Source organism: Pristiophorus japonicus, chromosome 18 (genome assembly GCF_044704955.1).
Source record: "Pristiophorus japonicus isolate sPriJap1 chromosome 18, sPriJap1.hap1, whole genome shotgun sequence".
NCBI classification, from domain to species: Eukaryota; Metazoa; Chordata; class Chondrichthyes; family Pristiophoridae; genus Pristiophorus; species Pristiophorus japonicus.
The window spans coordinates 90,193,813-90,217,352 of record NC_091994.1 but is presented as its reverse complement, the minus strand read 5'-3'; the positions used below and the strand labels follow the sequence as shown (position 1 = coordinate 90,217,352).

The window sequence follows — 23,540 nt, the reverse complement described above, 5'->3', positions numbered from 1 at the left end:
AGTTCCTGAGGCTGCCTCCTTCAATTCCATTGCCCTGCTTAGTTTGGTTTCTTTTGCAAATTTGACCAATTTGCATTGCTGGCTAGGTTTCTTCAGGAAGGGGTTGGTGGCAGCTGTTCTGGAGAGAAGGGGTGCATGAACAACAGGAGCAATTCACAATGTCAACAAGTACAGCAAAGCAAGGCTGTTGAGTGGTCAGAAGATGGACAGGAAGACAATTGATAAAGATGGAGTCAAAATCAAACCATATCACAGCACAACTTACACACAAAAAGTGGGGTAGAGAGCACCAGGAAAGAAGGACTCAGGAGTCGGTGTTTTAAATGTTGGATACTGTACATATTGGGGGTGCATATGGGGAGACCTCACTGCAGTCAGTAGGCCCACGGGACCAGATCATCTGCAGCCATTCTCCATCAATAAAGTGAAAACATTATTAATAATCATTGATCTAGTGCCCTGACCCCACAAAGAAAGAATTTGAACCTTAATACATCGCAAGGTGCTTTCTCACCATCACCCTGCCCCCCACCCACCACCCAAATCTGGCATCCGTCAGCATTGAAAAAATCTGAAAATGTGGAAAATCAAAGAGCAATTACATTCTCAGCCTGCAACTCTGAGGTAAAAACCTGATCAGCTCAGTGAACCCTGACAAATCAATAAAATCCCCCAAACAGTGGCCCCTCCACAACTCCATAAATCCCCACTGGGGTCAGTGAATCTTGAACAAATCAGTAAACTCACAACCTCAGCATTGCCATGAACATGAGTTAAAATTCCATTGGATTACCCTTTTTCTTTAGGTATCTCGCAGCAGCAGGCACAAAGCTTACCCGCCATGCATTCCTGTTCTATGGAAACAAAATACAAAGTGCTCATTAGAACATTGCCAATCTGTTTAGAGAGGCAGTTCTCTAGGGAGCATGTACAGTTCTGATCTGGAGTTGCGTTTCACCTAAACCTCACCCTTATACTTTACGTCCCATACAGATCAGTTCATCCCCAGGAATGGGTAAACACCCCCACAGATTGATCAGCCCATAGATGTATCTAAAAATTCATACGAAAAGATATAATAGAAATGTTATGATATAAAACAACAGGAAGTCCCTCTCCTGGCATACCCATGCAGATCAGCAAACCCCATCAAATCAACAATTCCACATTCCAATTTGGGCTCTCCCCCTCTCATGTTCATCTCTAGTTGCAATTTTTGTCAGGGATTTCTGCCCCTTATGATCTAAAACATTAACATGCTGTGAACAGGAGTAGCAGCCACAAGATTAACAATTACTATTTCTACTGAGATATTCACACTAGATGACACACAAATTGCCAATCGTAGTTCAGATTTTCTCTCAAACCAAAATAAGAAAATGTTCAGCCGTGCAGTCCTTTTCAGAATCTTTAGCTGATATAAAGAAGGACAGAACTCTACTCCTGACACATGATATACAGACCAGTGAACTCCCACAATGCAGTGAACCTGGGACATGGTCATGATATACATTAAGGGTGTCATAAACAAGAGGAATCGCATTACCCGCAATGTGATGGTCACCTTATATATAAAATGGAGAAATTATATATACAAATGGGGTCAAATTGCATACAAGACAGAAGGTTCATGTTTTATACAGAAAGGGAGGGACCACATTGTACACAAGTATGGGGGTCACATAATTCTGAAAGTGAAAAGGGCGTCACATAATACACAAGGGGAGGGCGTCATATTGCTCAGAAAGGAGGAGAGCTCTTTCGACCAATTGATTTTGATCTGCTTGACCAACCTTACTGAATTCTTTGCAGAGGGAACAACAACGTAGACATGGGTAATGTAGTAGATGTAATATATTTGGATTTTCAAAAGGCCTTTGATAAGGTAGATTCATGACTAAGATCAGAGCATGTGGAGTCAAGGAACAGGCAGCAGAATGGATAGCAAACTGGCTACAAAACAGAAAACAGAGAGTAGGGGAACATTCCTGCTAAGCAGCACAGACGCACAGCGGTCTGGAGGTCCTGCGCAGGCCACTCACTGGCTTTTATTTTTGACGAAACCGCGCATGCGTGAAAACAGAATGGGCCATGCAGCCAATTAAAGGGACCACACACACAAAAAAAAATTAGAGCGAACATTGGTTAAGGACAGCTACTCTGACTGGCAAAAGGTGGGAAGTGGTGTTCGACAGGGATCAGTGCTGGGGCCACTGTTTTTAATCATTTACATAAACAATTTGGACTCTGGACTCGGAAATACAATTCAAAATTTTCAGATGACACTAAATTGGGGGAATAGTTACTGAGGAAGAATGCGACAAAATACAAGAGGACATTAATAAACTTTCAGAATGGGCGTGTAATTGGCAAATTAATTTCAATATAGAAAGGTGCGAGATGGTGCATTTTGATAGGAAGAATAAGGAGGCTGCATACTGCTTGGAATAAATGGGGTAGAGGAGCAGAGAGATCTAGGGGCACAGATACACAGATCACTAAAAGTAGCGATGCAGGTTAATAAGGCCATTAAAAAGCAAAAGGCCATTAAAAAAGCAAACCAAGCATTGGGGTTAATTTCTAGAGGGATAGAATTGAAAAGCAGAGAAGTTATGTTAAACATGTATCGAACCTTGGTTAGATTACAACAACAAAAACTTGCATTTATATAGCGCCTTTAACATTTTAAAACATCCCTAGGTGCTTCACAGGCATGTTATCAAACAAAATTTGACACCAAACCACATAAGGAGTTATGAGGAAAAGTGACTAAGAACTTGGTCAGAGGTAGGTTTTAAGGAGCATCTTAAAGGAGGAGAGGCAGGCAGAGAGGTTTAGCATGGGGCAAGGGAATTCCAGAGCTTCGGGCCTAGGCAGCTGAAGGCATGGCCACCAATGATGGAGTGATTAAAATTGGGGATGCGCAAGAGGCCAGAATTGGAAGAGCGCAGAGATCTTGGACGGTTGTAGGGCTTGAGGAGGTTCAGAGACAGGAATAAGCGAGGCCATGGAGGGATTTGAAAACAAAAAAGTTTCACAAGAATGTTTCCACTTGTGGAGGAGTCTAAAACTAGAGGTCATAAATGAAAGAGTGGGGGTCACAGTGCACACTGGCGAGTAGGGGGGGTCACAGTGCACACTGGCGAGTAGGGGGCACAGTGCACACTGGCGAGTAGAGAGTCACAATGCACACTGGCGAGTAGGGGGGTCACAGTGCACACTGGTGAGTAGGGGGGGTCACAGTGCACACTGGCGAGTGGGGGGTCACAGTGCACACTGGTGAGTAGGGGGTCACAGTGCACACTGGCGAGTAGGGGGGGTCACAGTGCACACTGGCGAGTAGGGGGTCACAGTGCACACTGGTGAGTAGGGGGGGTCACAGTGCACACTGGCGAGTGGGGGGTCACAGTGCACACTGGTGAGTAGGGGGTCACAGTGCACACTGGCGAGTAGGGGGGGTCACAGTGCACACTGGCGAGTAGGGGGTCACAGTGCACACTGGCGAGTAGGGGGTCACAGTGCACACTGGCGAGTAGGGGGTCACAGTGCACACTGGTGAGTAGGGGGGGTCACAGTGCACACTGGCGAGTAGGGGGTCACAGTGTAGAGGGAGTAGGGGTCACAGTGCACACAAAGAGGAAGGGGTCACGTTCAATGTTCACAGGAAGTCGCGCTTTGTTCCGCGCGGCCTGTGTCTTTGTGCACAGTCCCTTTAATTTGCCGTGCATGCACGGGATTTACACTGGAGAAGTCGGAGAGCGGTCTGCGCGGGACATTTCCCATCAGTGCATGGCCGCGCAGCTTAAAGGGAACGTTGGTCACGTTTTATATAAAGGGAGAGGATCATATTGTACACGAAAGCCAAGTGTTATTACACTGCCATTATGCTATACATAAACGGGTTCACATTATACAGAAATGGGGAGGAATCATATGCACAGTGGAGGGGTCACACTATACACAATACAGCACTTTCCAAGGTCAGAATACATCCCAGGGCGCTTCACAGACAAAGATGGATGCTGAGCAAAGAAGGAGATGTTAGGAGGGGTAGCTAAAAGCTTGATCAAAGAGGTGAGTGCTAAGGTGGGTTTTAAAAGGTGGAGGGGTTTAGAGAGGGAATTCCAGAGCGTGGGGCTGAGACAGCTAAAAACACGGCCACCGATGGTGGGGTGAAGGGGATATAATTACACAAGAGATTACAATCGACTGTTAAATTCAAATTATCTGATCATTCACATTTTGAGCACTAAATCCCTGTTATTTACATTGTTTAATTCAAGATAGAGCAAAATGAGTGAATAATCAGGAGTGAAACGTATGCACAAAAGGCAGAGTCATATTATACTCAAAAGATGGAGTCACATTAGACACATGGCGGAGTTACACTGTACACAAGTGGCTGCACCTTATATAAATTTAGGGGGCATGGGTCACATTATACGTAAGGATAGTCACATTACAACACAAATGGGCGGGGTGATATACACAAAGGGGGGGCGTTTAGATTATATACACAACAGTGATATATTACAACAGAAAGGAGGCACATTACATATCACACGGGTCGCTGTATAGACAGACATAACAATCTTCCTTTTCTTTAATTATAACTCAATTATTTTATGCAGCCAACAGTAAATGTTTAATCTGTGAGGGCCTGATGTTTGACTTCATCGCCATACAATCTCATCCATGTGCAGTGAACGAGCTCCAACTTCAGAACAAATTCACTGACTGAGTCCTTAACACTACCTTAGTCCAGAGATACAACTTACAGGCAGGCTGACAAACCCGTAATACTCAAAGCAAATTGTCTGTACCGACTAGATTGCTGGACCACCCAAACACAGTGCAAGCTGTCTTAATTATTAGCTTAACGGAAAAGAGACAACTTTGAATATTTATAGACATGAGCAGAAAATTGAGGGCTGGGAATATATAGTAAGTTGGTTAGCATCTGAACTAGAAAACACATTAACATTTCAAGAGGGACCCATCATTGGAACCCTTGAATTTTATAATTGCAAGACATGAAGGCGGCCCATCAGTTTGCTTGATCCCAAATAACAGCCCTACCATGTCACCAGTACAGCATTGAGATGCTTTCTAAATGAGTCATGTTGTACTCTCAAATCACCTTCCTGATCCCTGACCCTGTGTGCCTTCTTGTTCTGCCACCCTGGTGTGTCTTACTAGCATCAGGTTTAGTTTCTCTATTCCATTACGTAGCCAATATACTTCTAGAAGGTGCTCTCTGCGATGTCTGTGTTTGAGGCCAAAGGGCTCGAATTTATCAAGTTATTCTTCACCACACATCCCTCTGACATCTGTTCTCCTCTGCCCTGATGGCCCCCTTGAGACACAGCAACCAGATTATACCCAGTGCTCCAGGTGCAGCCTGTCCAGTTTCTGCATGGCGCTCTGGGGATTTGAACTCACTATTTTGATATTATCCAGTATTTAGCTTATTTAGTGCTGTCTCATGATGAACCACCAATCAACTCACACCCCTGGGTCTGGTTCACTTCTCACTTTGCAGGTTCCATTGCGCTCTTGTGTTTACTTCCAATATCTGCTGCCTTGCATTAGAGTATATTGAACTTCACTCGCCACTGATCACTCGCGTCGAAACCCAATCGTACAGTCTACAGAAAGTTTTGACTGCCTCCTGAGACCACAGTCCTGCAAATGTAATGATCTTGCATTGAGACAGCAATCTCAGGGCAGACATGTGTACCAGGAACAGGAGGGATCCCAGCACATAACCTGGGGTACATCCTTCAATACCTGCCCTACTGCAACCTAGCTCCCTTACGACTATGCAGTTATTAATCCCAGTCCATATCTTGATACCTACTTAGATTGTAAAGGCAGAATAGAAACAGTCTGTTCTCAGTGACTGAATGAGACAGATATAATTTTAAATGTAAGAGATTTAGCAGAAAGCATTAAAAACTTTTATAAACAGAAGGTATAAGGCGGTGAAGGATACTGCCAGAGGTAGTGATTGAAGCAGAGACCATGTCAACATTGAAAAACAGATTAGATCGGTGGTTTAAGAAAAGGGGATTATAAAAAGGTGGGATTAGAACTACTGCCCACATGGAGGACAAACACCAACAAAAACTGGTTGGGCCGAACAGCGAGTTTCCATGTTGTAATTTTAGAAGTCTCCCAATTTACAATATCACTCCCACCAAAAAATCAAGAGATTGATCAAGGAAGACCTGCCCCAGCTAAATCCACATTGGCTGCCATTTATTAGGGTATTGTCATATAGTTACTGTTCTATTGTGGTTATTAGTTTTCCGGTTATTGAGGTTAAGCTAATAGGGCTCTAGTTACCAGGTATAACTCTGGCTCTGCTAATGGAGCTGTAGTTACCAGGTATGGTTCTAATAGGGCTCCAGTTACCAGGTATGGTTCTAGTTACATTGGCCTTTTCTATCCTATACATCAACTCTTTCAGTGCTTCACAAATTTCCTGGGGTATTGGTCATCCATCCCAGGGGATTGATTGCAGTGCCGGCAGCACGGGAAAAAAAAAATCTAATCTTTACACAAATCAACATCAAAATTACTTTTAATTTTTTTTCTCCGACACATTTCACATTCACCTGTTCCATGTTTTTATGCATTTTGTGCCTCCAGCCCAGCTCATCCTTACACATTTCACACACATTTCCACAAGATAACAAATCAACACTAGTGAGAAAGGAGTTAACGATTTACAGGCATTGTAACAGCTCATACCCTTCTTTGCCTGATCTCTCACGCCAATTAGAATCGTCCAGGTACCCGAGAGATACCAGCACTGGAGGACATATGCAACTGGCTTTCTGGAGATTTATGGACATTTGCTGTACTTTCCGATGAGGAAGAGGGTAATTCAAGGCTATTAGTTATGTGACAGTTCAGATGGACTTTTTAGGGTCTTTTCTAGCCCAATATGTTCTTGTATTACTAACCAATTCCACCTACTGCCCTCAGAACCCAACTCTTTATACCAGGTACATATTCCGACCCCAGGTAATTAAATCTCCTCTTAAACACTGACACACGAGTGACTGGAGCAGGACTGGCTTGTCCCAACCTTGCAATTCAAGGAGGTTTGTGTAGAGACAATTCCTTCACAGGACAAAGGGGGGGGGGGGGGGGGGTGGAGAGGAATGTTGGGAAAAGGCAATTTAACAGCCCTCACATTTGACTACACAAAAAAATTACAAATTTATAAAACTTCCAGTTCCTTCTGTTGCAATATTAAACTTCAATAAAAGGAGGAGCCATGGGAATTTATATTTTTAATGAGGATGGGTTGTACAGAATACTGTAGACTATTAAATCTTTACACTTGTCCTTAGGTAACATCCAGCAGAATTGTACAGTTCTAAATCGCTTCAATGCATGGGGTTTGTGACCTGATTCTGGCCTGGATCCCTTGCCTGGTGATGTACACCCGGTCCTATTACTAGAAACCAGAGCGATTTCGGATTGAAACCTTCCCATTTTCAAATAAAGTGATTCCACGTGTCTGTCTCACAACAAACGCATTCGGGCTTTTTTTTTAAAAAAAAGTCTAAACCGATAAGAGTGGAACAAAGGTCTAACTCTGGCTCCGGACACGAGCTCTCTCGCTCTACAGTGACCCCGGGGACAACACTTGCCTGGGCCGGTGCAATGATTCAGACTGACAGCATTGTGGATCTTAAAAGTAGCCTTTGAAAGAGACAGGCGTCCCGTTTAGTTGATCAAATTTGCACCGAATCTGGTGTGCTGGTGGGTGGAGGGTGGGAAGTCAGTGTTTACAGGCAGGGAGGAGGGTCTGACAACCAATATTAATGTGATGGGAAAAGATTTGCAAAAAAGTTAAAACCAGATTACCAGTGAGTCATCTCCGAGCATCTCTTGGTATAAGTACTCAAAATAAGAAAAGATTACAGAGAAGCAGCCGTTTTGGGCAGTAACCCGGGGTATTTACAGAATGTACAGGTCACACGGGCTGCCTCAGGACAGCCGCCATCACGGCGTGAGGAGCACTGTTTGTTTTGGATCCAGTTTGAAAACGGTTCGGAGTCTCCACAGGCTCCCTGTTTCAAGTCCCAGCCAGCGCTGGTTGGAGGTTACAGGTGTCGGGGGCTCGGGTGCCCGTTGTGATACAGTTTCTGTTTGATGTGCACCATGTTCCCAGCAGACTCCTCGTATTGCCGGTGGGAGCGCCTCCTGAAATCCTTCAGATTACACAACCTCGGGATCCAGGACCAGGAATTGTCTGAAAGGAAAAGGGGATGAAACAGTAGTTCAGGAGTATATATAGATATAGATATATATATATATATATATATACACACACACATATCTATAGGTGTATACACACTGCAGCACTAAAGCCCACACCATACCCAGTGCCTGAATCACTCCCCCAATCCGGATTCACTGTACCCAGTGCCTGAATCACTCCCTCAATCTGGATTCACTGTACCCAGTGCCTGAATCACTCCCTCAATCCGGATTCACTGTACCCAGTGCCTGAATCACTCCCCCAATCTGGATTCACTGCACCCAGAGTCACTCCCACCTTCAGATTGGATGGAACCCAGCGCAGGATGCGCATATATCAGACAGGATCTGGATAAATCAATCACACATTTTAAAATATTAGAATTTACCTGAAACTAACCCCAGAATCTGTTCAAAGCAGATTTTTGGATTAAACTGCCCCTGACCCCCGGCTAGCCTAACCTGCGGGGGATGGGTTAATGTACATTAAAGGGATTGAACGGGAGGGGCAGAGCTTTGGGCATAGACCAACCCACATGCGAAAGCCTCGTCCTGTCCCCCATGACCCCTCCCTCGGGCGCTGGGAGCTTTACTCGGGGATCCACTCACCGTAACGCCTGCTTGTCCTCCAGGCCCTGACGACACAGTGAAGGACGCCATCCATCCACACCAGAAACCAGCTTATACAGAAGCCCAGCAGCAGGCCCAACATCAGATCGATCTCCTGTTTCGTCACATTGTCTGTCACAAAGTAATTTTCCGAGGAATCAACCACTGACTGATCGGCATCGTAGGGAATCACATAGTGAATGTGGTGCCTGAAAAGTGGGGGAGAGAGTTAGAGCCGAGAGGGAAAGGGCAGAATGTAGCCGGGGGGGGGGGGGGGGGGGGGGGGTGCTGTGGCGGAATAGAGGGAGGCTGAAGCGGAGAAGGGGAAGGGCGAAGCGGAGATGGGGAGGGGCGAGAGCACAGAGGGAGAGGGGCGAAAGCACAGAGGGAGAGGGGTGACAGGAAAGGGTCGGGAGAGAGTGGGCTGGGGAGGGGCTCAATGAGGAGTGGGGGGGGAAAGAGTGGGTTGGGGAGGGGCTGAATGAGGGGGTAGGGAGGAGAGGGGGGAAGAGAGTGGGTTGCGGTTGGGGAGGGGCTGAATGAGGGGTGGGGGGGGGAAAAGAGTGGGTTGGGGAGGGGCTGAATGAGGGGGTAGGGAGAGGGGGAGAGAGTTGGTTGCAGTTGGGGAGGGGCTGAATGGGGGGGGTGAGTGGGTTGCGGTTGGGGAGGGGCTGAATGAGGGGGTAGGGAGAGGGGGAGAGAGTTGGTTGCAGTTGGGGAGGGGCTGAATGGGGGGGGGGGTGAGTGGGTTGCGGTTGGGGAGGGGCTGAATGAGGGGGTAGGGAGGAGAGGGGGGAAGAGAGTGGGTTGCGGTTGGGGAGGGGCTGAATGAGGGGTGGGGGGGGAAAGAGTGGGTTGGGGAGGGGCTGAATGAGGGGGTAGGGAGAGGGGGAGAGAGTTGGTTGCGGTTGGGGAGGGGCTGAATGGGGGGGGGGGTGAGAGTGGGTTGCGGTTGGGGAGGGACTGAATGAGGGAGTGGGGGATGGTGAGAGTGGATTGAGGAAGAGGGTGGAGCTCGGTCGGGTCCTGCTGTCACAAAATGAGCCGATTCCGCGGTGCTGAAAAGTGGGATTGTGGTGTAGGGGGCCGAGGGAAGGGCGGCTGCAGTGGGTGAGAGGGCCGGGGAGATGCGGAGTGGGGGGGGGAGAGATTTGAGGACCGGGGGAGGGGAAGATTTACCTTCCACAGTTGCAGTGACAGACCCGGTCTTCGCCTCGGAGGTGCGGGAGGATGTAGTTGTGGAAGCGGTCGAGCAGAGCGTTCATATCCACGATGCAAGCTATCGCCTGTAAAGAGGCGACAAGCAAAAGGCAGAGCGGGTGAGGCGGGGGCACAACAACAACAACAACGGTGGCGAGAAGACGGGAGGAAAAGCTCGGCAGCTTCCCCGGGGCGACCGCCGCCGCCAGCACTCATGCAAATGACCGCAACACACAGCATGCGGCCTTCCTTACCATCACCAGCGACGTCCCCACCAACATGAAGATCATGGTGTTGGCGGTGAGGAGCATCCAGCACGGGCTGTGCTCGCTGCTGTCCGGCTGCAGCGTGTCCCGGGCACCGCTCACTCACTCAGCCCGCTTCCCCTTCCCTCTGCCCCCCGGGGGGGTGGGGTGAGGGGAGGGGGGGGACAGAGTGTGGCCCCAGTCCCAGTGCTGGCCGGACCCTTGGCCGCTTCTCCCTCCCGCCTCCCTGCCTCTAGCGAGCGCCACCTCTCTCTCTCTCCTCCTCCCTCTTCCCCCCCCCGCCCCCCACTCTATTTTACAGGCGCCACATTGCTGCCGAGCCTGGCTTTTTTTTTTCCCTGCCGCAGTTACAAATTGATCCGCCCCGCACTCGATAAATAATTCAGAGGCAGGGCTTGAGCTGGGGAGGGGTGAGGGGTAGGGAGGGGGTGGTGATACCTGAGAGCCCCTATAGGGGGCTTTGAGGGAGGCCGGGCAGCACAGACCCAAAGGGTTGGGTGTCTCTCTCTCTCTCTCTCTCCCCCTCCCCACCTGTAGCTGTCCTGCCCGAGAGCCGCCGACTACCCAGGGCCGAGCCCCCTCTCCGCCTCAGCCCGCCCTCCTCCTGCTGACATTGCAGCTCCCCAGCCCGCTGTGTGTGGTGTGTGTGTGTGTTGCTGGCGATTTGTATTCAGCACCACGTCTGCCGCCCAATCCCAGCTCGCATTTAATTTTAATCCCACAAATTAGCTTCCTTATAGCAACTGCACCCCCCCCCCCCCTCCCTCCTCCTCTCCTAACCATGAGTTTTAACAAAATGAGAAACGAGATTGGAGAAATAAAGAGACGGAGAGCTGGGCTCCGGCCAAGGGTTTTTTTAATGAAGCTTTTCTTGTTGGATACACTTTGCGCCATCGTCAGATGGAGACTCGTTCTACAAGAGATTCATCCGGACACATTACAGTACCAGCGCCGAGCAGCGATTCAAACTTAAAATAGACTATAAATTATATACAGATCAGCACTGCAGAACCAACCGCGCCGCGCCTCCCCACTCCCTTCCCTCAGTAGAAGCAGACGGTGTGAAGGAAGGTCCGGCCGCTCTTCTCCTCCAGCTCCTGGATCAACTCGTCAATCTCATTCTCCATGTCCTCGGTGCGCTGAATCTAAACAGCAAACATGGCAAAGGTCAACATTTAGCACCGTGAGCGTGGAGGACTGAAGGAGAGGGGAGGAGAAGCGAGGGAGAGGAGGAGGAGGAGAAGAAAAGAGAAGGGAGGAAAAGAGAAGCAGGGGAGTTGGATGCGTTTGGAAAATGCTACTGGGACAATGAGGGTTCATTCCTTGGCTGCCCTGAATTTTACCAAACTGAAAATAAATACAGAATGTAACACATAACATAATAGCAGGAGTAGACTATTCAGCCATTCGAGCCTGCTCCATCATTCTACACCAACCCCACTTTCCCACACTATCCCCACATCCCTGGATTCCATTAGTGTCCAAAAATCTACTGATCTCCATCTTGTGCATACTCACCGACTGAGCATTCGCCCTCTGGGGTAGAGAATGCCAAAGATTCACAACCCTCAGTGCAGATATGTCTCATCTCAAAAGGGAACTCAAATGAAACAAAGACTGTACAAAAGAGCTGGACTAGCCCTGGGTTAGTTATTGGGGTGGGGAGAAAAGACAGACATTAAACTACCATTTAATGCCAGCTCTATCCAAGGTAGTGCCCGATCCCTGCCCCAAATCCAATACCACAGAGCTCCGATTCAGGGAGTTTTCTCTTGTTGGAATTCAGCAGACAGCAAGTTGTATGTTTGCCCACAGCCGCTTGCCCGTGGCCTGGCCCAGCTTCCAGCAGCAACACAAGTGCACTTCCATTTTATCAATGGACCTGGGTACCAATCAAACTGCTTCGAGCCTGCTGGAATGGTTGGTGGTCTCTCTCTCTCCCTCCCCGCTCCCCATAACCTTTCTCACTCTAAAATCTGTCTATCTCTGTCTAAAACAGAGGGCACTGACAGGAAAACAACAGTAACGTGTGTGTGTAAAAAAACAATGCAGGGCAATTACTGCAAATTTCAAAAAGAGCAGTGACTTAGATTTTATACAGACAGGAAAGCAGAACCTTACTAAGGTCGTAGACCAGAAAAGAAAATCAGATTTTATAGATGATTACTCAGGCTGCACACTATTATGGTAAAGAGCCCCAACCACCCATCCAGTCAGTGCCATACTGATTATATACTGGTAGGACAAAAATGAATTGAGAGATATGCATTAGCCTGCAGAATGCATTGTTCATACATTAAATCAGGCACCATGTTTTAACTGGAGGCCACCTCATTGTTGAAGCACTGAGCTGCTGTGGTTCAGTGGCAGAGGTTAGCTAGGTTGAGCCCCAGCAAGGGTTTCAGGGTCAATGCCCTGACTGCTGAGCTCACAATGCTACTGTGGGAAGGGGCTAAACAAAGGCCAAGCATTTCTCCACAGGGTAGAAAAGAATCAATCTCTCTGCTATGGGCTGATGTCCCATCTCTGTACAGGGTATTGGTGAGGCCACAGCTGGAGTACTGCGTACAGTTTTGGTCTCTATTTAAGGAAGGATATACTTGCTTTGGAGGCTGTTCAGAGAAGGTTCATTCGGTTGATTCTGGAGATGAGGGGGTTGACTTATGAGGATAGGTTGAGTAGGTTGGGCCTATACACACTGGAGTTCAGAAGAATGAGGTGTGATCTTATTGAAACATAAGATAATGAGGGGGCTCGACAAGGTGAATGCAGAGAGGATATTTCCACTCATAGGGGAAACTAAAACTAGGGGGCATAGTCTCAGAATAAGGGGCCACCCATTTAAAACTGATGAGGAGGAATTTCTTCTCCGAGGATTGTAAATCTATGGAATTCTCTGCCCCAGAGAGCTGTGGAGGCTGGGTCATTGAATATATTTAAGGCAGAGATAGACAGATTTTTGAGCAAGAAGGGTTAGGGGGAGCGGGTAGGGAAGTGGAGCTGAGTCCACGATCAGACAGCCATGATCTTATTGAATGGCGGAGCAGGCTCAAGGGGCCAAATGGCCTACTCCTATTTCTTATGTTCTCTCAGCAATGGGCTCAGTGGCACTTGTGCAGAGCTGGTAGGCAAGACCAGGATGGGGAAATGCTGAGGGGTGGGAATTTCTCCTTGCAGCAGACCTGCAATCAATAAATCTACAATAATTTGGCCAAACACATTTCACTCCATAACCTCCAGTGTGAACTGAATTCCAAGAGATCCTGGAGCCGAGAACAGTGTTCCTTCCGTTCATGTGGTGTCCGATGGTTAGACTACTGGTAGTGCAGGAGTTTGTCTGAAACCTCAGCTTCAAAGATCCACATCTTGCGTGTTGTTACTCGGTGAGCATGGAACAAAATCAAACTGGGAACAGAGGTGAATGCTTAGCAGTGAAGTAGAATCTCAGCACTTTGTCCTCTGAATGGGTTATACTCGAGAGTTATGGTATGATGCATGGACATCAAATGGTGATTGAGTAGAAAGAATATTCATTCCCCATTGAAGCTTGCACCTGGTTATGTTGCATCCTATAGTTCCACAAGAACTCGAGCACTTTCATTTCTTCCAAGATTTTGGGGGCTTTAGGATTAACATTCCCACACTATTATAAACTAAACCATTTATAATCTTGTTAAATGTTGCTGTATAGAATCTCGCCATACCATTCAGGTTATTGATACACAGGAAATATGGAACAGCAAAAGTTGGGGTCAGTCAGGTAATGAAAGTGAAAGGAGAGCCAAAATTCCAAGAGGCACCTACTGATTTTTAAAAAAAATTATGTATAAAGACACTTCAACATCCTGACACCAACAATACAGCCCTGGCACCAACAGTGCAGCCGATGCATTAACTGCTTCCCCAAGGTAAGCTTGCAGGAATCAAACTTACATACTTTTAATCAGGGATACACCTGCAGTAAAAGTGGCAGACAGTTGTGACAAAGATGGAGCATTATGCAGAAAATCCAAGTGTTGGGCACTCTATCAGATCAGGAATTGAAAGACTGGCCAGTGTTGATGCTAATCAAAAATAGCCCAATTTCTATTGATTGTTCCCCAGTCAAGCCACAGTTATCTCCTGTAGCATGCATGTCGAATTGTTGGACCTACCAGAAGGAAATGAGTTGCACCAAAGCATGTTCCACATTCACTACTCCATCAGGTGACAGCAACTATGTAAAATTCTTAACCAGTATTGCAATGTGAACCAATTGTGGTACGGTGTTCAGAAAACATTCACCTGCAATCATTTGGCTGGGTAACTAATACCCAATCCCATTTGGATACACTGTGGGACGTTATTCTGTCCTGAGCACTCTTTCGCATTCTTTCCCAGTCCTCCCAATACACAAAAGGTGCAAAAACTTACACATTGGCACAGTTCACAAATGAGGAAAGCTCCGATTGTGGCTTCTTCGTGATTATCCTGAATGTCCACGTTTATGACATGCACTGACTGGAATGTCTCCTGTTCTCTCGAGTTCAGATCTGGGAAATCATAAGATGGGGGCATCAACAAACGACGTTTCACAAGCAGCTAGGTCAAAGGGTTGGCGAACACAAGGGATGGCCATTTTACCTTCAAGCACTTGATCGTACACACGCTCCTCACAGGTTACTATCATATCAAACTGGTCTTTGCAGATCTGGAAACGCTCCGGTCGAGATTTTATCCGCTTGTTTCTGTCCAACATATGGAGAATCCCATTCTGTGTATATCTGCACTGAGGTCAAGGAACTTAAGATATACATGGAATAAACTATAAACTTCCACAGCAACAGGCAAGATTTGTATTTGTCACAACCAAAGCTCATGTACTAGACCCAGTTCTGTAGACTGCAGTCAAAGCCACCTCACATCTTCAAACCACAAATCCAGGTTGAATAAAGGGGCAAAAATCCATACCAGATGTTCTCCTGATACAGGCTTCCAATCCGTTGTTGCTCCTTATATGATTTAATGCAGAAACATCCCACAAAAGTAATAAATGGGCATGATTTTATTCAAGAGTCTCTTGAGGATGAGTTATGAAACCTGCACAATGCATGGCAGACACAGCCTGGTGACTTATTGGTACCGACAGTAATGGAGTGTTTTGGCCCATAAGCTCTGAAAGCGATGAATTGCATTTTCTTGCATTGCAATCATCTGCCACTGTGTGGTTTAAAATTTAGGCAGTGAAGAGGTTTTGGATATTTTGTTTACAACTCTCAAGAGACAAACTGCTTTCCAGCCCCAAGGTTTTACATTAACGGAAAATTCAATCCCATTTAAATAAAAAGCGACATTTTGTACAAACAAAACTTCTGCTCAGTGCTAGGGCCACAAGACTCCAATCTGTCATATCACGGGCAGCAAAACCCAGCCTGGAACACTGCGATCAGATGCTTACAACATGGGCTGCCTGCTGGTTTGATTACTGCTGTGGACAGGGTTTTAGTATAAATGGTCCCTAGTGAGATAAATTATCCCCAGTACTCAGTCACAATACATCAGCAACTACATAGTATAATGAGCTTCCTGGTTTCAAGCTAAAGGTCAGTCACAGTCATAAAATTACGGACTAGATCTCTTCCTCCACAGCTGCACACAGTTCAGAACGTGAGGAAGCGGTTTCAGTTTGTGAATAAAGCATTGAAATTTGTATCATGAGATTTCAGTTCTCCTCAAGTCCTTCAACAAAGATTTGCCAGCAGAGGGAATATTCTCTATTACCCATGACATAGACACCTGTCATCTAACTAACTCAGCTTTCTATCCAAAAAACAGAACTTTAATCCTTTGTAAAAGCAAGGCAAATACAAATATTTCAGGTGCAGGAGAATATTCAACTGCTTTGTACTGGATGAAACTACATAATTTGATAGTCACTGTTTTAAATAGTAATTTCGCTGCTCCCACCGTCACCCCCCCCCCCCCATAGTTAGGGGTGTCAAGCGTTAAGATGGGACACACTGGGGATCAGCTCACTAACAGATAGTAACGCATGAAGATAGTTCCAACTTCTGAAAATTCAGCTGAGAATGTACAAATGCTACTTATGTCAAAGCTACTAGTCGCATCTCAACAGAATCTGCTCCGTTTAATCACGAGTTGAGACGTGATGGCTAACACTTCTTCCAAGAGTAGGGTTTCCACAAAGAAACCAAACAAGGCTAAAATTAAACTTCTGAAACATTTCTCAATGGGAACTGCCTTGCAGTTTCAAGGTTACGTTAGGATGGCCAGTGATCAAGTTAGCCACTGAATGGTCAATTATAAATCACCAAGAATTTGGACTACAGGAAACTCATTTATGAACAATTCTACAAAATGAGACCCTAGAAAGGTGGCTTTCAAGAGCAGTCCACCTCAACCCTAAATGGAAAGGAATTTCATTAGCAACATTGAGAAATCAGCAAACGTGCCAGCCTGAATCAAGTGTCCAATCGTTTGGAGAAGGGAAACCTGGACTCATGAAGGGCCCTTCTGGGCAGTCACTTGTGCTGCTTTGGAATTACACTAACACAGGTGAGCAAGTACATGCTCCAGCAGCACTCAAAAGCACTGCAGGGCTGTTTTATTTTGAACACAAATTTGAGTTTTGTGTCTCACTTGAGATTGAGGACAGCCAAAAATAACTATGTGGAGGAAATCGATAGGTTAGCAAAAGTTGAACTGCAGCTCTATCCAACGCTCAATGAGACATTCAAATATGTTGCATTTAATTTCTAAATTGCCACTGTGCTTTGGCTGCCACAGAATGTGTACGGTTGGACCCCAGTAGAGATAAGCAAATGGTTTTACCCTGGTTGATTTTTTAAATACAGAAATCAGTCACTCCTACAGAATGCTACCAGTTTTTCTTTACACAAAGGATTTGTTAAATTGTTTGTGGCTATCTTGCTCAGTAATTAGCTTTTCAATTCCTTACAACTTGCTTAACACTGGAACTACATAGTACTAAACGTTAATACATTTTAATTTGCTGCAATTTTCTCTGAAATAATGAGAAATCTGGACTGTGACTCAGACTCAGGTAAAATGAGATACATCAATTGTCAGCTTCATATGAGGAAGAACTAGTATATAAAATCCATCCATTACCCTTCATGGCTTCAGGACATCCCAAAGTGCTTTACAGCCAATGAATTACTTTTGCAGCGTGGTCATCTTTGTAATGTAGAGAAACTCGGCAGCCAATACCTTGCATTTGGGTGGCCAAATTGCCACTGAATGCATGTGCCGAAGAGTTATGATGTAGTTTCACACCAATATCTCCTGCTCCCAAATTTAACCTCAGCTGGTTGGTTGATGATCAGCCAGTCCCACATGGAGTTAGGGAGATGCGAAGAGTATGCTGACTGGCACACAGCCATGTCCGATCAGCTAGTTGGGGGTCATTGTCCACCAGTCACTTCAGCTAGGATCAGTATATGACATTGGTTAAAGGGAAGAAGGGCCTGTTAAGGCAGTGTGTAACTGAACCACACCAGTGAGGGTCTAGGTTTGATTCATGGTCCCCGTTGAGTTAACTGGTCTAAAATGTGCACAAGTACTATAATTGGCCTCGGTATCCCTCGACTTTTTTTTTGTTGGGGGGGGGGGGAGAAAGAAGAGAGAAAGAGAAAGAAAATCAGACCAGGTTTCCATGCCTGATTACTATCCAGCAATTCTTAATAGAAAGCATGGGTAGATGCTGGCTCGGCTGTGATTCACCCAAACTGAATAGCCTATCGACAGATGTTGTTCAGGGTCATGTGAAGAATGTCCACTAGGCGAGATATAGAAGGGCAAGCATCAATGGTAGAACCTCAGGCTAGCAACAGTTAGAACCTCAGCAACAATTAGTGCCTTAAGGAGAGGACAGGAGGAAAAAAAAGGGAGGAAAAAAGTCAAGTTGAAATTCTGAAATATTGCAGTGAAGTGTTTGTACTGGGGAAAGGTCAGTGACATCTCCACCAAGCGATACATAACCAAACTAAAGTTAATCAGACAGCACGCATCACTCAGTGATAGAAAACAGAGTACCGGGTGGAGGGGGGAAACTGGTAGATCAAAATATACATTCTTGTGATCTGATCAAGTGAGTAATTTGAGGGAAGTTTGAGTTGAAACCCATGTGTTAGTGCTGAAAGGACTGTCAAGTAGAAGCTGCATTTGTAGAATAGTATGTTCTATATATTTATAGTAGTTGCCTTTCATAACTGAGATCTTACCTCATTCCTTCTCCTGGGTCCTAGCACAGGTAAAATTAATTAGTTACCAATGGATGACCGACTGAGGCAGAAACGTGGCACACTGTCAGAAATTCAGTGATGTCTGGAAATGTTAATTGCAGAACAAAACAAAAACAGACACCAACTCAGAATATGGTCATAATGAAACCACCAAAACATTCTGCTGAGCTCAAACATTTATTATAAATACACAATCACAAGTCACTGCAGACTTTTTACATTAATGTTTTGATAAGATTATGTCAATAAACCAGCCTGGATTCCTTCAGCATTTCTATTAACAATGTTTCCTCATGGTTTACACTCAGCAGTTAAACATACCTGTTCCCAGCACAGAATGCCAGTACACATCAATTCTCCATTCTTTTCCACTGGAATATTTGGTGATTAATTCCTGTATTCCATCTTGAGCACACTAAATATGGGCAACTCGCTCTCTGGTGTCTTCAGATGAAGCCCCGTTGGAGGGCTAGCTTTTCCAGGCATCAAAACATTTTGTACTTTCATAAATTTTCATTTGAACAATAGATATGCAAAGGCCAAGGTAAGGGAAACATCCTAATCCAAATATAAAATGAACTGCCGACTGTGCATTTAAATCACAGGTTAGCTTGGGAATTAAGGAGGGCCCCAAAGTGATGGAAACTTCCTTTCCTACTGCAGCATACCACCCCTTCCCAAACCCATGTCCAACACTGCAGCATATCGCCACCTCCCCAAACCCATGTCCAACACTGCAGCATATCGCCACCTCCCCAAACCCATGTCCAACGCTGCAGCATATCGCCACCCCTTCCCAAACCCATGTCCAACTCAACAGCAGCTATTAGTTGAACATATTGAGTGGAGAGCAGGGCTTGCTTACACAGATTGAGCAAAATCCTCACGAAGTATTCAAGCAACTTGCAAAATTGCAAATGCTCGACAGTTCACTGCTCTGTACAGTGTGCTACCAACTAGCCACCAGGCACCCAAGTATTATCTGTTTGATTCACATGTAGATTAGGAAGGGAGCATGGACATCTTGGGTGAGAAGAGAAGTCCATGAGTGAGAACATAAGGACACAAGAACGTAAGAGGTAGGCCATTTGGCCCTTCATACCTGCTCCGCCATTCAATATCATGGCTAATCTGATCTTGGCCTCAACTCTACTTCCCTGCCCGCTCGCCATAACCCTCGACTCCCTTATCATTCAAAAATCTGTCTATCTCCACCTTAAATAAATTCAATGACCCAGGCTCCGCAGCTTTCTGGGGCAGAGAATTCCAAAGATTCGCAACCCTCTAAGAAATTCCTCATTTCCATTTTAAATGGGCGACCCCTTATTCTCAAACTATGCCCCCTAGTTCTAGATTCTCCCACAAGTGGAAACATCTCCTCTGCATCCGCCTTGTCAAGCCCCCTCATAATCGTATACTTTGATAAGATTACCGCTCATTCTTCTGAATTCCAATGAATAGAGGCCCAACCTCCTCAACCTTTCCTCATGTCAACCCCCTCATTCCCAGAATCAACCTAGTGAACCTTCTCTGAACTGCCTCCAAAGCAAGTATATCCTTTCGTAAATATGGAAACCAAAACTGCACGCAGTATTCCAGATGTGGCCTCACCAATACCTTATATAGCTGTAGCAAGACTTCCCTGCGTTTATACTCCATCCCCTTTGCAATAAAGGCCAAGATACCACTGGCCTTCCTGATCACTTGCTGTACCTGCATACTATCCTTTTGTGTTTCATGCACAAGTACCCCCAGGTCCTGCTGTACTGCAGCACTTTGCAACCTTTCTCCATTTAAATAAGTACTTGCTCTTTGATTTTTTCTACCAAAGTGCATGACCTCACACTTTCCAACATTATACTTCATCTGTCAAATTTTTGCTCACTCTTAGCCTATCTATGTCCTTTTGCAAATTTTTTGTGTCCTCCTCACACATTGCTTTTCCTCCCATCTTTGTATCGTCAGCAAACTTGGCTACGTTACCGACTTGGAAGAAGGGACTGAGTGTAATATAGATTGTAAATAGTCAGGGTCCCAGCACTGATCCCTGCGGTACCCCACCAGTTACTAGTTGCCAACCAGAGAATGAACCATTTATCCCAACTCTGTTCTCTGTTAGAAGGATTGGGTTTGAAGAGTCAAATGGTCTTTTCTCATTCCAAGTCGGGTGTGTGCTTGGAAGTATACAAAACAAATTGCAGGCTGAGTAAGCCAACTCAGCAAAGGCAAGTGAGGCACATTTTTACCTCAGCATCCCCTGCCTAGGGGAGAAAAACCATTGGTCACCATCATTCTTTTCCCATGGAGGCCCTTGGAAGTGGTTCTATTTTATTGGAGAAGTTTGCTCATGGTTAATGTTTAGTTATTAACAATTCACAGCAAACTGGAGTAGGAAGTGGTTGTGACTCAGAGCTTGTACACTGTAATTATGTACAAATAGCCTCAACAAGTATTTATATAGCTCCTTTAACATAGTAAAAATCCCAAGGTGCTTCATAGTAGTACAGGTATTATGAGACAAAAAAATGGACACCGAACCACAGAGAAATTAGGGCAGGTGACTAAAAGCTTGGTCAGAGATAGGTTTCAAGGAGCAGCTTAAAAGGAGAAGAGTTGGAGAGGTTTAGGCAAGGAATTCCAGAGCTTGGGGCCTAGGCAACAGAAGGCATGGCCACCAATGGTTGAGCGATTATAATCAGGGATGCTTGAGGGCAGAATTAGAGGAGCGCGGATATCTCGGGAGGGTGTGGGGCTGAAGGAGATTAGCAAAACAGGGAGGGGGTGAGGCCATGGAAGGATTTGAAAACAAGGTATCAGAATTTTGAAATCGAGGCATTACTTAATGGGGAGCCAATGTAAGTCAGCGAGCACAGGGGTGATGGGTAAGTGGGACTTAAAAAAAATTTGTTCATGGGATGTGCGCATCGCTGGTAAGGCCAGCATTTATTGACCAATCTCAATTGCCCTGGAGACGGTGGAAGTGAGCTGCTGCAGTCTGTGGTGAAGGTACTCCCACAGTGCTGTTAGGGAAAGAGTTCCAGGATTTTGACCCAGCGACGATGAAGGAACAGAGACATACTTCCAAGTCAGGATGATGTGTGACTTGGAGGGGGGACATGGAGGTGGTAGTGCTCCCATGCGCCTGCTGCCCTTGTCCTTCTAGGTGGTAGATAATGCGAGTTGGGGAGGTGCTGCCAAGGAAGCCTTGGCGAGTTGCTGCAGTGCATCTTGTAGATAGTACATATTGCAGCCACGGTACACTTGTGGTGGAGGGAGTGAATATTTAAGGTGGTGGATGGGGTGCCTATCAAGTGGGTTGCTTTGTCCTGGATGGTGTTGAGCTTCGAGTGTTGTTGGAGCTACACTCATCCAGGCAAGTGGAATGTATTCGATTATACTCCTGACGTGTGTCTTGTAGGTGATGGAAAGGCTTTGGGGAGTTGAGAGGTAAAACACTCGCCGCAGAATACTCAGCCTCCGACCTGCTCTTGTAGCCATAGTATTTATGTGGCTGGTCCAGTTAAGTTTCTGGTCAATGGTGACCCCCAGGATGTTGATGGTAGGGGATTCGGTGATGGTAATGCCATTGAATGTCAAGGGGCGGTGGTTAGACTCTTGCTTCTTGGAGACAGTTACTGCCTGGCACGAATGTTACTCGCCACTTATCACCCCAAGACAATGTTGTCCAGCTCTTGCTGCTTGTGGGCATGGACTGCGTCATTATCCGAGGAGTTGTGAATGGCACTGAACACTGCAGTCATCAGCGAACATCCCCATTTCTGACCTTGTGCTGGAGGGAAGGTCATTATGAAGCCGCTGAAGATGGTTGGGCCTAGGACACTGCTCTGAGGAACTCCAGCAGCGATGTCCTGGGGCTGTGGTGATAGACTTCCAACCACCACATCTTCCCTTGCGCTAGATATGACTCCAGCCAGAGGAGAGTTCCTCCCCCTTGCCCACCCACTTCCCATTGACTTCAGTTTTACTAGGGCTCCTTGAAGGCACACACAGTCAAATACTGCCTTGATGTCAAGGACAGTCACTCTCACCTCACCATTCAGTTCTTTTGTCCATGTTTGGACCAAGGCTGTAACAAGGTTTGGAGCAGAGTGGTCCTGGAGGAACCCAAACTGGACATTGGTGAGGTTATTGGTGAGTAAGTGCCGCTTGATAGCATTGTCAACGACACGTTCCATCACTTTGTTGATGATTGAGAGCAGACTGATGGTGCGGCAATTGGCCGAATTGGATTTGTCTTGCTTTTTGTGGACAGGACATACCTGGGCAGTTTTCCACATCGTCAGGTAAATGCCAGTTTTGTAACTGTACTGGAACAGCTTGGCTAGAGGCATGGCTAGTTCTGGAGCACAAATCTTCAGCATGACAGCCGGAATGCTGTCAGGGTCCATAGCCTTTGCTGTATCCAGTGCTCTCAGCCATTTCTTGATATAACAGAGTGAATCGAATTGGCTGAAGACTGGCTTCTGTGATGGTGGGGACCTCAGGAGGAGGCCAATATGAATCATCCACTCGGCACTTCTGGCTGAAGATGGTTACAAACACTTCAGCCTCGTCTTTTGCACTCATGTGCCATCACTGGGGATGGGAATATTCATGCAGCCGCCTCCTTCAGTTAGTTGTTTAAATTGTCCACCACCATTCACAACTGGATGTAGCAGGACTGCAGAGTTTTGATCTGATCCATTGATTGTGGGATCGCTTAGCTGTGACTACAGCATGCTGCTTCCACTTTTTAAAGCATGCATGTAGGCCTGTGTTGCAACTTCCCCAGGTTGGTACCTCATTTTTTAGGTATGCCTGGTGCTGCTCCTGACATCTTCATTGAACCAGGGTTGGTCACCTGGCTTGATGGTAATGGTAGAGTGAGGGATATGCCAGGCAATGAGGTCACAGATTGTGG

General features: G+C 46.2%; 2 protein-coding genes across 2 annotated transcripts in view; both read right to left on the bottom strand.

Moving 5' to 3' along the window:
• Positions 1-6,568: 6,568 nt before the first annotated feature.
• Positions 6,569-10,604, bottom strand: LOC139229285 (transmembrane protein 240). Its single transcript, XM_070860959.1, has 4 exons — positions 10,344-10,604; positions 10,069-10,175; positions 8,890-9,098; positions 6,569-8,272 (listed from the first exon to the last, which is right to left on the bottom strand). Exons 1-4 carry the CDS (start codon positions 10,398-10,400, stop codon positions 8,124-8,126), a joined length of 522 nt encoding a protein of 173 aa, XP_070717060.1. The 5' UTR covers positions 10,401-10,604; the 3' UTR covers positions 6,569-8,123.
• A 590-nt stretch (positions 10,605-11,194) lies between these two features.
• Positions 11,195-23,540, bottom strand: part of ssu72 (SSU72 homolog, RNA polymerase II CTD phosphatase) — a 94,773-nt gene continuing 82,427 nt past the window's right edge. The window contains exons 3-5 of the mRNA XM_070860324.1: positions 14,979-15,118; positions 14,769-14,887; positions 11,195-11,500 (exon numbers count right to left, since the gene is read on the bottom strand). Of these exons, the coding sequence (XP_070716425.1) occupies positions 11,399-11,500; positions 14,769-14,887; positions 14,979-15,118 (361 nt within the window). The 3' untranslated portion in view covers positions 11,195-11,398. The remainder of the gene's footprint in view (positions 11,501-14,768; positions 14,888-14,978; positions 15,119-23,540) is intronic.